General features: G+C 46.8%; 1 protein-coding gene and 1 long non-coding RNA gene across 2 annotated transcripts in view; both read left to right on the top strand.

Moving 5' to 3' along the window:
- The window catches only part of LOC149367547 (uncharacterized), an 88,086-nt gene that overhangs the window by 65,496 nt on the left and 10,014 nt on the right, over positions 1-12,576 (top strand). Inside the window, exon 4 of the mRNA XM_089556134.1 lies at positions 11,761-11,858. Coding sequence (XP_089412260.1) covers positions 11,761-11,858 — 98 coding nt within the window. The remainder of the gene's footprint in view (positions 1-11,760; positions 11,859-12,576) is intronic.
- On the top strand, positions 275-8,186 carry LOC149367549 (uncharacterized). Its single transcript, XR_016284978.1, has 2 exons — positions 275-2,090; positions 5,423-8,186. It is a non-coding gene; the product is annotated as an uncharacterized LOC149367549 (long non-coding RNA).

A 12,576-nucleotide genomic window follows, 5' to 3' on the forward strand; every position in this document is an offset into this window, starting at 1 on the left:
CGTCCAAAAAATTACAACATACAACAAATAATCACAGATTTATATAATCACATTTTTAACATGTCAAATTCTGCACGACGATTGTGCTAGCACGCCGTCTGTGGCTTTGACAAAGAAAGAAATTGACATGTTAAAGATGTGATTATAAATCCCTGTGATTATTTGTCTTATGTTTTTTTGGACGCTTGAATGATACGATATGGTTGTGACGCATGTGCTTTGAGGGGGTGTGAGGAAGGTATAAGAAGCAGTGTTTCTTTGAAATAAAAATCAGTTGCAAGTCAGCGCTTATCTCTTGTCCCGGTGTTTTGCGCTGTCACTCCGTCACAAATACTTGTGGAAGCAGTTGACGCCACCCACCATCATTCTGCGCACCGAGTGCCCATCTGTCGGCGCCGACAACGAAAGGACACTTTCAACCAGGTCGCGATTCAGATGTATACCATGCTCACCGATTACATCGCCCAAGAACTCGATTTCTTTCCAACCAAAGATGCATTTCTGGAGGTTTAACCTCAGCCCCGCTTGTTCAGCACGGCACGCAAGCGCTCGTTATGCTGCTGCTCACTGTCACCCCACACTGGAATGTCGGCAATGTATGTGCGGATGCCTGAGAGTCCGTCGAAAATTTCCGTCACTGTTTTCTGGAAAACTTCTCTCTCCGATGAAATCCCGAAGGGAAGACGCAGGAACCAATAGCGCCCGCATGGTGTCGCAGAGGTGCACACTCAGGATGTAGCTTCGTCCAACGGAGTCTGATGGAAGCCTGCTTTTGCATCCAACTGGGAAAAGAAGCTTTGCACCGGAAAGCTCTGCCTCAATCTCTTCTCTTGTTGGCATTGGATGGTGCTCGCGCTTGACGTTCTTACTGATTTCCCTCGGATCCATGCAGGCACGCACTATAACAAGAGGGCTTGCCCATTCTGTGGGCTCATCCACTCTGATAATGGGAGCTTTTTCCATGCGCTCCAGTTCTTGTCGGAGAGGCTGCCTGAGGGCCAAGGGTGCTGGGTGCACGACGACTGGAACAGCATCTTCTCTCAGGACCATCCGGTGCAGCCTTCTGACACACCCCGTACCGTGGAACAAGTCTGGAAAAGCTTTTTCTGGTGCTGGCTGCTCGCTCCACTCCATCGAGTCCACAGATTTTGGTACAAGATCAAACTGCTGACATGTCTGCAGCCACAGTATGGCCTGGCAACCTTTCTTGACTATAAAGAACGTTAGGACGTGTTCTGCACCATTTAGGTAAATAACTTCTTTATCCGCGACAACATGCTCGATGGCACTGCCGTTGTATGCTTTCAGAACTGCAGTACTATTTTGCAGGTTCACAGTTTTTTTTTAAACGGCAGTAAAGAGTCGGAGGAATGATATTTGCTTGTGAACCTGTGTCCACCTTGAATCTGATTTCCTGGCCGCATATTTTTCCACTCACCGTCCAATCTGCGCCGGCCCCGTCACTGACGCCACAGACACCGATATCTAAAACTTGAGACCCGTCCTCTGCCTTATCTTCTTGTGCATGATCTATCTGTCCGTTTTGGCAATGCTTGCAGCATAGCACAAAATGGTTGGGCTTCTTGCATGCACAGCATATCTTTCCATATGCTGGGCAATCATTTTGTGCATGAGGCCTGTTGCATTGCCAGCATCGAAATCTCTCCGGGTTACGCTGAGCCCTGTGGGCGTACTCCACTTGCAGAGTGTGTCGCTTGACCAAACAGCATTCTGCCGTGCGGAGACCTCAGCTGCTTTGCACACTTGCTCTGCCTTCTGCAAGGTCAGGTCCTTTTCTCGCAGCATTTTTGCCTCGTCTTCGGTGTGTTTGTGCCAAAAACAACCTGATCTCTTATCATGATCTCTTATCTAGCATGCCGAAATTGCATAGTTTCGCCTGTTTCTTCAACGGCCGCAGGTATTGCTCAGTCCTTCCTTCTGCATGCGAAGGGGAAAAATGTGTCCTCGTTTCCTGTCTGGTCGTCGCTCTCACCGTCTGCGAAGGACAAGTTGTTACAGACGTCGAGAGCCCTGGCAGTGCAGTGGGCGTAGCCTTGAAGAAAAGCTGCACGTGCCAGTTTCTTCGTAGGGTTTTGTTGTGTCCCCTTATTGCTTTTGTGTGTGTGCGCCCCCGCGTCCTCCTCCTAACGACCGCTTGCCCCTCGTCGCACGCTGTCGCCGGATGCCCCCCCACGGTGCGCCCCCGCACCCTCCTCCTGTTCTGGGAAGCCACTCCCTGCCGTGGACGCTTCTCCACTCCCTCCTTTCTTCGGGCGGCCAGTTCGGCTCCTGCCTCGGTCGACGCTGGTCGCACCCTCATCGGCTCTAAATAAACGAAGTCTAAAAGTACCGTGTGCGTCTTCGCTGCATTCAACACAGCGACCGGACACGACAGTGGCGACGAGAAAGTGGATTCGACCCGCGCTACGCAACGCTATTGACAAGCCATGGCTACGCGAGGGTTTCCCAATCAGATACCAGAGTCCAACGGCTCATCGTGGTCATCGTGGGTTGGACGCCTTCAGTTCTACTTTGAAGCTAACAACATCACAGACCCAGCCTTGAAGAGGGCCAACCTGCTGACGCTGTGCGGGGAGCAGACCTACGATACTGTCTGCGCCCTTATTCAGCCAAGCACACCAGCGGCAGTGTCTTACGACGACATCGTAAAAGCGCTGCAAAAGCACTACGACCCAAGGCCATCCGAGGTCTACAGCCGGGCTCGCTTCCAACGACGAGATCAACTGGGAGGAGAAACTGTGAGCGCCTACGTAGCCGCGCTCAAGAAGCTCGCTGCCGACTGCAATTTTGGAACGCTGTCGACAACAGCTACCGGGCAGGAGGGAGACGCAGCTTCTTCTGCTAACACCACCATGCTTCCCTTGGACGTGATGTTACGCGACAGATTTGTGTGCGGACTGAGTGACGAGTCACTGCAGCAGCGCCTGTTCGCTGAGAAGGACCTCACATTCAGCAAAGCTTACGACATCGCCGTTCGAGCGGAGAGCGCCGGTCACCAGCAGAGAGGGATTCGCCGGAACACCGAGCCGGTACACCAGACAAGCAACCAGGTGCGCAAGCCTTCTGTTGTTGTAAAATCGGTCAAAAAGGCACAACGCTGCTGGCGGTGTGACGACCAACACAACCCCCAGGGATGTCGATTCCAGTCAGCCACGTGTAATTTTTGCCACAAGCGAGGGCATATCGAAAGAGCATGCATTACGAAACGGAGACTTGCCAAGATAAAGTCACCTTCCCAGCCTAATCACAGCGTCAACGCCTCAGAGAATACGCCGCTATCTGATCTCCATGGAACAACATCAGCAACACCATCTGTGTTGTACGACCTGAACACCATGAATCTCGGCACGCGACCGAAGATTTTTACAGAAGTAAGCGTACATCACCAGCTGATTAAGTTCGAGGTGGACTCCGGCGCAGCCTGTACTCTGATCAGTGAGGACACGTTCCGAACTTCATGGCCATCTGACGCACCCGCCCTGCAACAAGACGACACGCACCTGCGAACGTGGTCAGGACAGAATCTGCCACTATTGGGCTCTGCCAACGTGCAGGTTAACTACAACGGCCAGACCCATACGCTACCTCTGCTTGTTGTGAAGGGCACAGGATCAAGCCTTCTAGGGAGAAACTGGTTTTCTCCACTAGGCGTGATGATATGCGGCAAACATCAAAACGCCGATGCGCTAAGCCGTCTGCCACTAGACGCAACTGTTGACGAACCATTTCCACCAGGAGACGTTCTGATGTTCGAAGCACTGCCAGAACCTCCGCTTACAGCAGGCACAGTTGCAGCATCTACGCAGAAGTGCGCAGCTCTCCGGCTAGTTTACACAGCTGTTCAACAAGGCAACGTGCATAAACTCAAAGGGGACAACTTCGACGCTTACCGCAGGCGAGCTACAGAGTTGAGCACCCATCGCGGCTGCATCATATTTGGGTCCCGAGTTGTGATGCCGAGAGAACTACGCGCACAAGCTATGTCTCTCATCCACGCCGGACATCGGGGCATCGTTGCAATGAAAAAGTGTGCCAGAAGCTACATGTGGTGGCCTGGCATTGACAACGACATCGAAACAGTGGTGCGAGAATGCAAGCCTTGCCAGAGCAGCCGGAGCGCCCCGCCGAAAGCTCCTGTCCCAGAATGGGAAAAGCCAGACACACCATGGCACACACTGCACATTGATTTTGCAGGACCAATTGAGGGCTGCACTTTCCTTGTGGTCGTAGATGCCTACACAAAGTGGCTTGAGATAAGGCAAATGGGACAGACGACTTCGGCAGCAGTCATTGACAACCTCCGATCACTATTTGCAACGTTCGGCCTGCCGCGCAAGGTAGTGTCGGACAACGGAACACCGTTTGTGTCTGCGGAGATCCTCAAGTTTTATCGCGACAACGGGATCTCATCAGTTACATCGGCCCCCTACCACCCAGCGACAAACGGACAAGCCGAGCGCTACGTAGCCGAGCTAAAACGCGCCCTTGAAAGAGATCAGACAGGCTCGCTGCAGCGCCGCCTTGCGCGCTTTCTCTTCAAGCAGCACACGACGGTTCAGAGCACAACAGGCGAGACCCCCTCGAAAATTATGTTCGAGCGTGAAATGCGAACCCAGCTCACAGCCATCCTCCCCGAGCCAAAGGCAGAGACGTTCCGGGAAGAAAAAGCAATTCCGCGCTGCGGCACGCTTAATGAGGGGCAGCGCGTCCTCGCCCGACAGTTTCTGAAAAAGCCACGCTGGGAGGAAGCTACAATTGTCAGACGCATAGGCCAGTGCTCTTGGCTCGTCAACATACATGGCACAGTAGCACGCCGACATCTCAACCAGCTGCGTAGATTTACGACGCCGTCTGAGAGCTGTCCGCCAGCGGAGAGAACACGTGCACCATTTTCCCACATAGCCTGGCACCTCTTCCCGGAAGAAGAGACTTCGCCCAGGACAGACCCAGGAGACACAGCGAACAACAGCCAGCCTACAAGTGTTTCTCCCCCGAGCGCACAAAGCCAGCGCGCCTCCACGCGTGAGCGCCGACCCCCTGCACGATACCAGGCAACTTTCTAAGGGGGAAGGAAGTGTTGTGTCCCCTTATTGCTTTTGTGTGTGTGCGCCCCCGCGTCCTCCTCCTAACGACAGTTCGCATCCTCCTCCTAACGACCGCTTGCCCCTCGTCGCACGCTGTCGCCGGATGCCCCCCCACGGTGCGCCCCCGCACCCTCCTCCTGTTCTGGGAAGCCACTCCCTGCCGTGGACGCTTCTCCACTCCCTCCTTTCTTCGGGCGGCCAGTTCGGCTCCTGCCTCGGTCGACGCTGGTCGCACCCTCATCGGCTCTAAATAAACGAAGTCTTAAAGTACCGTGTGCGTCTTTCGCTGCATTCAACACAGCGACCGGACACGACAGGTTTCCGGCAGTGGCTCTGGAGGCTTCCATTTTGGCACCTCTGGCACCATGTGAAACGGGCCCTCATTGCAGCGGGAGGCTGCGCCGACGAAAAGACCCCCGGCGGTTTATTTCCAGCCCCTTTGAAGCCAGCGAACGAGGGGTGGGAAAGGGAACGAGGAAAGACGTGTACCGTCGTGCTGATAAGTTGCTATCTGGTACAGTACCTACATTCGCCCACAGGGGCATTACAGTAGGGGGGTGTACCACAGTATTCCTCATACATAACAAATATATCAATCAATCAATCAGCCTTTTATTTTCTCTATATTAGAGAAGGAGACAGGACTAAAAGCTCAGAAGCTTGACAGAGGTCCTGCCCCCTTTTTCCACGCTGGCATTGCAACAGACAAGCGGCAATAAATTCTGCGCTATACATTATAGCACAAAAGAAAATGACACACCTTGAGAAAAAAAAAGCAAAAAGTACCAACACAAAAATACATCCAGCGTCATGACACAAACTTGTTCAGAAAAAATTTCTTTATAACAGTATTTGAATGCTGGAAAGGGTCAAACATTTCTTTGTTTAATTTATTTAAGAGCACTGGCAGCGTGTACGAGATAGATTGTTGTGAGTAATATACCTAGCCACATTTCTTTATTTCTGGTTTGTGGAATATGGGTGTTTTTTGCAAGTTCTGCCAAATTGCCAAAATAATTTTCATTGCTCCGCGAAGCACTTTGGAAGCTCATTAAAACTCTGTATTCGTATAAGGCGAAGACTGGCAGGATTTCATATTTTAAAAAGAGGTCGCTCGTGGGGAAACAATACGGAACACCAGCAATGCATCTCACAGCTCTTTTCTGGAGAAGATGTAACTTGGTCATGTTCGTGATACCAGTGGTACCCCAAACAATAATGCAGTATTGTAAGAGAGATAGAACTAAAGAGTTATACACCAACAGCCTAATTTCGACAGGAAGAATGGTGCGCAGGTGTGACTTAAATCCGACAGCTGAAGATATTTTGGATCTGATATAATCCACATGATCATTCCAAGTCAAGTGTTTTGAAAACGTCACCAAGGATTTTGACAGAATCCACTATCTCCACAGGATCACGGTTTAAACATACATTGAGTGGCCTAAACAATACCTTCCCTTTCGGCAAGTACAACACTATTTTAGTCTTTTTAGGATTAATCTTCAGAAAATTTGCTTTTGCCCATGTATTTAATGCATTAATTGTTCTGCCTGCTTTTTCTTCAATATCATCTTCTGATTTCCCGGAAATTAACACTGAAGTTTCATCGGCTAGGATAAAAATGTACTATCAGGTTCACAATGCACAATGTCATTTAGATAAATTAAAAAATAAAAACGGACCCAATATGCTTGCCTGGGGAGCTCCTGTGCAGATATTCTGTACTGAGGACAAGGAGCGTTTAAAGTCTACATACTGTGTTCTATGGGAGAGGTATGATTCCATTAAGTCTAGTGTTTTTCCGCGGATACCGTAGGTTTCCATTTTATGTAAGAGAATTTTGTGACTTAATAAATCAAACGCTTTTGTGAAATCTATGTAAATACCTGCAACTAGCTGTTTAATTTGAAATTTATTTATTATTATTTCTTTTTGTGTAAGTAGGGCTGTTTCTGTGGATCGATTCTTTCGAAAACTGTGCTGAAAGTCAAGGAGGAGATCATGCTTGTTAAAAAATGACAGGACTCTACCATGTAGTAACTTCTCTATACCTTTAGAGAATACCAGTAATATAGATATAGGGCGGTAATTTTGGATCAAAGATTTGTCGCCACTTGCAAAAACCGGTATCACTCGAGCAGTTTGGAGTTGTTTCGGAAATACAGCGGTAGATAATATTAAATTGTAAATGTGCGTAATGGCTGGGCATATAAGGTGAACATGTTTAATGGGCGCTATTTGGAGGACACTTGTGTCCACTGACTTGCTATTTTTAATTGTGCTCATACACGAGAAAACTTCTGCGCAGTTTGTCGGAGCAAAGAAAAGTGATGATGAACTGTTGCTTCCTTTCAAGAATGCAGCGTAATCTTGACTGCTGCCCATTTGACTCTGCGAAGCTTGCTGGATAAAAAAGTTGTTAAAAGTATCAGCTAAGCCAGTGTCACAAATGCGCTTTCCCTCATGCTGAAAGTTATCAGGAAGATCGGGGTTAGATGGCTGTAATAAGGAATTTAATTTCCTCCAGATAAGATCCGATCTTTGTTCAGTCGAGCTCCAAAATATATTTGTAAAATAAGCTTCTTGAGCGATGTTCAGTTTTGATGTAAGATTATTTCTGTACTTCTTGAATTGTCTAAACAAATTTGCATCTTTAGTTTTTACAAACTGTGCGTACAACCTATTTTTATGTTTTATCATTTGGAGCAACTCAGACGTTACCCAAGGTTTCCTAGCCCTAGATGGCACGTCCACTTTTTTTTAGTGGAAAGTGCGCGTCATATACAGTTTTAAATGATGTGATGAAATTGTAGTAAGCAGTATCGCTACTATCCGCCTCAGAAACATTATTCCAAGTCTGTTGGCTAATAGCATGACAAAAGGAATCAAGGTTTTTGTTAGTTATAGACTGTGTATAAATTATTCGCTTTTTCCTTTTCTTAACATGCACAGGCTTGTTAACTAGCATAAGGATTCCAAGGTGATCACTAATATCTGTGTAAACAACGTCTGCGGTTATTAAATTAGTGTCAATATTTGTAATGAAGACATCTAATAAAGACATACTTTTTAAAGTCACTCGTGTGAATTTGTTATTAAGCTAAAGAATCCATTCACTGCAATTAAAGATAGCAGTTCTTTTTGTGATTGTGAAGTTGAAAGCATATTTATGTTGATGTCACCACCTAAAACCATATCTATAGATTCGTATGATGCATAGCTAAAGATATTTCCCAGAAATGCTAAGAAATGACTTATGCCGCCAGACAAAAAAGTTGGTTTGAACTTCGCAGAGTGAGCACTTCGTAATCAGCAGTTGTTGCCGTGTATTCCTCCACCATTTCACAAGATATTGTATCTTTAAGTAGAAGCTCCTCTTTTATCCTTTCGGTTTTGATAAAAGCACTGATATCCAGGATACACATTCGATGCCGTTTCAGTCAACATTACTGCTGTGAGTGGAACTTCGAGTAGAATATTAAGGATCTAATGTTTAAGTGGAAAAAGGACAAAGCAGTCGTTTGAGGTTTAACCAAATGCGTAACCTCATGTGGCTCATAACCCATGTCACGGAACTATACTTAGGTTGGATGCCAGCAGGTACAAGTACGCAATTTTGTGCAGATCACCCTGGTGGGTGATCGCAATGACATTTGACGTGTCAGTTTTGCGCACATATATTTTGCCATTCCGAGTCCATGCATACTTCCACTTGAGTTCTTTCGCTTTAGCATTTGCTGCACCAAGCAGTTTTTTCATGGAAGGACTCAAGTGCTCATTGACGAAGATTTGTGTCTTCGGTTCAGGTTCAGTGTCCTCTGACGGTGTCCCCTGCTTTCTCAAGGAAGGCACCACGAATGGATCTGCGGGCAGACTGCACCACCATGTTTGGAGCATGTGCATTCCCCGCAGTTCGAACGCGGTGGCAAACTTCAGTGTCTCCACTTTCAAGTGGAAACTATCCTATCGGCAGTCTCTGTGATGTCTTCATTCCGCTTCATGGGTACACCCTTCAGTTCAACGTTGTGACAAACAACACAAACAAATATATAAATAAATAGGCAAAAACAATAATAGAGGATAATGCAAGCACTCCGATAGGAATGTGTCAGCTTAAGTGAATGGAAATACATGGTAAGGTCGCCACACACAGTAAGAATTTGTGGAGTTTAAAACATTGTTAAGAGAAAAAGCTCAGAACAAGTCGACATACAGACCACGGAAATCTTTAGCACAACAGAAAATTCTGAATCGGATGCAGCCACAGCTATGTTGCGGGGAAGATTATTCCATGAACAGATCGTGCGGGGAAAGAATGAATGTGCAAAAACTGAGGTATGCAGGATATTTCTTTAATCTTATGGGGGTGATCTCGACGCTGAGAAATGTGCGTAGGTGGTAAAAGATGGGCATCTTTGTTCAATACGGTGCGACAATCTCGTAAAAACATGAGTAAAAAAAATTCCCGACATGAGGATAGAAGAGGCCATTCTAAGCTACGTTTGATGCCAGTGATACTGCTACGATGCAACTAGTTGTCAGAGACAAAACGGACGGCTCGATTCTGAATTTTTTCCAACCGGTTGTTAAGAACTTGCGTGTACAACATAAGCATATTCTACTATTGGGCGGACATTAGTTGCGTAAGCCAGTTTTTTCACATCTTGTGGAGAATATTTAAAGTTTCGTTTGATAAAATTTAAAGAGCAGGCAGCCTTCAGAGTTAAAGTGTCTACATGGTGGTTCCATGTCAAGTCGGAGCTAAACGTTATTCCCAAGGTATTGTTGGTTGTAGGTATTGTAGGTATTTATTTATTTATTTGTGCCGCCGCGGTGGCTCAGCGGTTATGGTGCTCGGCTGCTGACCCAAAAGACGCGGGTTCGATCCCGGCCGCGGCGGCTAGAATTTCTTTGGAGGAGAAATTCTAGAGGCCCGTGTACTGTGAGACGTTAGGGCACGTTAAAGAAACCCAGGTGGTCGAAATTTCCGGAGCCCTCCACTACGGCGTCTCTCATAGCCTCAGTCGCTTTGGGACGTTAAACCCCATAAACCAAACCAAACCAAACCATTTATTTATTTGTGGTACCCTCAGGGTACAAAGTACATTTCAGAGGGGAAGGGCAGTTGATAACAAGAAAAAGTAAACAAAGCACAATTCATACAAAACTATAGAACAACTGAGGCAAGATAAAAAGTGAGCAAAATTAACTCGGAACAAACAGATTAATAAAATAGTTTAAGAACAATACTAGTAGGTGGAGAACACAACACTGCAATAAAATACAAAAGCGATCATTATGTAATCAGAGTGGTAAGTATTCTTCTAAATTGAGTTGTATCAGTGATGCTAGTTAATGATGCGGGTAGGGAATTCCATTCTTTAGAGGTTAGTGGAAAATAGGATTGCGCACATGTCACTGTGTTACAATGAGGCACTGTGACCTTTTGTTGATGACCACGACCGTGAGAAATGAACGATGGCGGCTGAATCCATCGAGAGCGAAGTTGAAAATTAGTAGAAAATCTTATGGAATAGGCAGCGATGCGGAAGTGCTTACAACAGGTAGCTAGTGGCAGGAGGCTGAAAGACCTTTTCATTTGGGTGACGCTAGATGTACGATGGTAACTGCCTAAAATGAATCTAGTTGCACGATTCTGGACAGTTTCCAGAACCTGTGTCAGTGAGACCTGTCCAGGGTCCCATATGGATGAAGCGTATTCCATTTGCGGTCGTACGTAGGTCGTGTGTAATAATGATTTTAATGAAGATGGAGCAAGTGCAAAAATTTCTTTGGAGATAACGTAGCGTTTTGTTTGCTTCAGATGCTATATGTCCTATATGAAGTTTCCAGGACAGGGTGTTAGTTATATGTATGCCAAGATACCGGTACGATCTTACGCTTTCAAGGGGATGACTGAAGAAAATGAGGAGTACAAGTAGTATTTGAACTTGAAACTCTGATAGATTTGCATTTTTTAATATTTAGTTCCATTTTCCAATTATGATACCAGTCTAGTATGTTATTGAGATCGACCTGGAGAGAGCGAATGTCAGAATCGTTAGTTATTTTACGGTAAATCACACAGTCGTCGGCAAACTAACAAATCCTAGAGTCAACAGGAGCAGGCAGATCATTAATATAAATCAGGAACAGTAAAGGGCCAATGACAGATCCTTGAGGAACCCCAGAACCAACTGGCACGGTAGAAGAATTAGTGTCATTAGCATGCACAAACTCAAGGCGAGAAAAATGAAACGCGCGAATCCAGTTCAGAACAGAAGGGTCAATATTTAGTATGCTGAGTTTATATAGAAGTAATGAATGGTTAACTTTATCGAACGCCTTAGCGGAGTCGAGAAATATGCAGTCTGTGGAAAACGCGGAGTCTAAGTAGAAGTGCAGGTCATTAGTAAAGGAGAGTAATTGTACTCCTTTCCAAAAGCCGTGCTGAGTCAGAGAAAAGAAGCTATTATCTTCAAGAAAATTAAGAAGGTGAGTGAAAATTATATGTTTCATTATTTTGCACGGTGTTGATGTGAGAGTTAGATGGGTTCTGTTTGTCTCTGTCTTTATGTACAGGTATTACCTTAGCAGTTTTCCATGTACGCCATGTACTACCATGTACGCCATGTGTTGTGTTTGTCCGCAGTGGGAAAAAAGCCTCTCTGCCCCGGCTCACCTTTCCGTGCTGACGCAGCTGAGCGGCTCGCCAGCTGACCACCCGGAGGCACTGTCATCGAACACCAGGTGAGAACGGAAGGAGGGCATTTCTGGCATTTATTTTGTTGAAAAATGGAGCATTTTGGGGCCACACATAGCACAGAATCCTTGCTCTGGTGGCTGCCGCCTTTCCTTGAGTGTCGTTGTCCGAGGGAAAAGCAGTGCGAATGAGGCCACAGCAGCTGCCACATCGGCTTATCTCACGTGAGTGACAGACACAGCGTTTGAATCGCTTGAGTCCACCCTGACAAAGAGACTGCCTTGCTGGGCCAGTGACACCAGTTCCCTCGTGACAGATAGCTGCCCTGCTGGCTCTGTGCTGGGCTCCTGACCCGAATGACACGGGTTGAACCCCGCATTTCGATGGAGGTGAAATTCTAGAGGCCCGTGTGCTGTGCGATGTGGGTGTACGTTAAAGAACCCCAGGTGGTCGAAAGTATTCACAGCACTCCACTACAGCATCCCTCGTAGCTTTAGTCGCTCTGGGACGTTAAACTCTGCGAAACCAAAGCCAGTCGTTCTCAATTAATGTATAGTTGTACGGCGCTCAGTATCAACTTTACTAAGTTTTGCTAGAGTCACTGCCATCCGTACATAATAGAGCCGCCTTTTCAACTATCACCCAGTGCTTGCGAGGACATTTACCACTGCAGGGGTTAACTGCTGCTATTTTCACGTTGCCTTTTCTTTCCCTGGAAGTAGTTCCTCAGTCGGGGGGAACACGGCTGTAGATTAGGACACTCCT

Source organism: Amblyomma mixtum, chromosome 1, assembly GCF_055824585.1.
Source record: "Amblyomma mixtum isolate Tamu chromosome 1, ASM5582458v1, whole genome shotgun sequence".
In the NCBI taxonomy this organism is placed as follows: Eukaryota; Metazoa; Arthropoda; class Arachnida; order Ixodida; family Ixodidae; genus Amblyomma; species Amblyomma mixtum.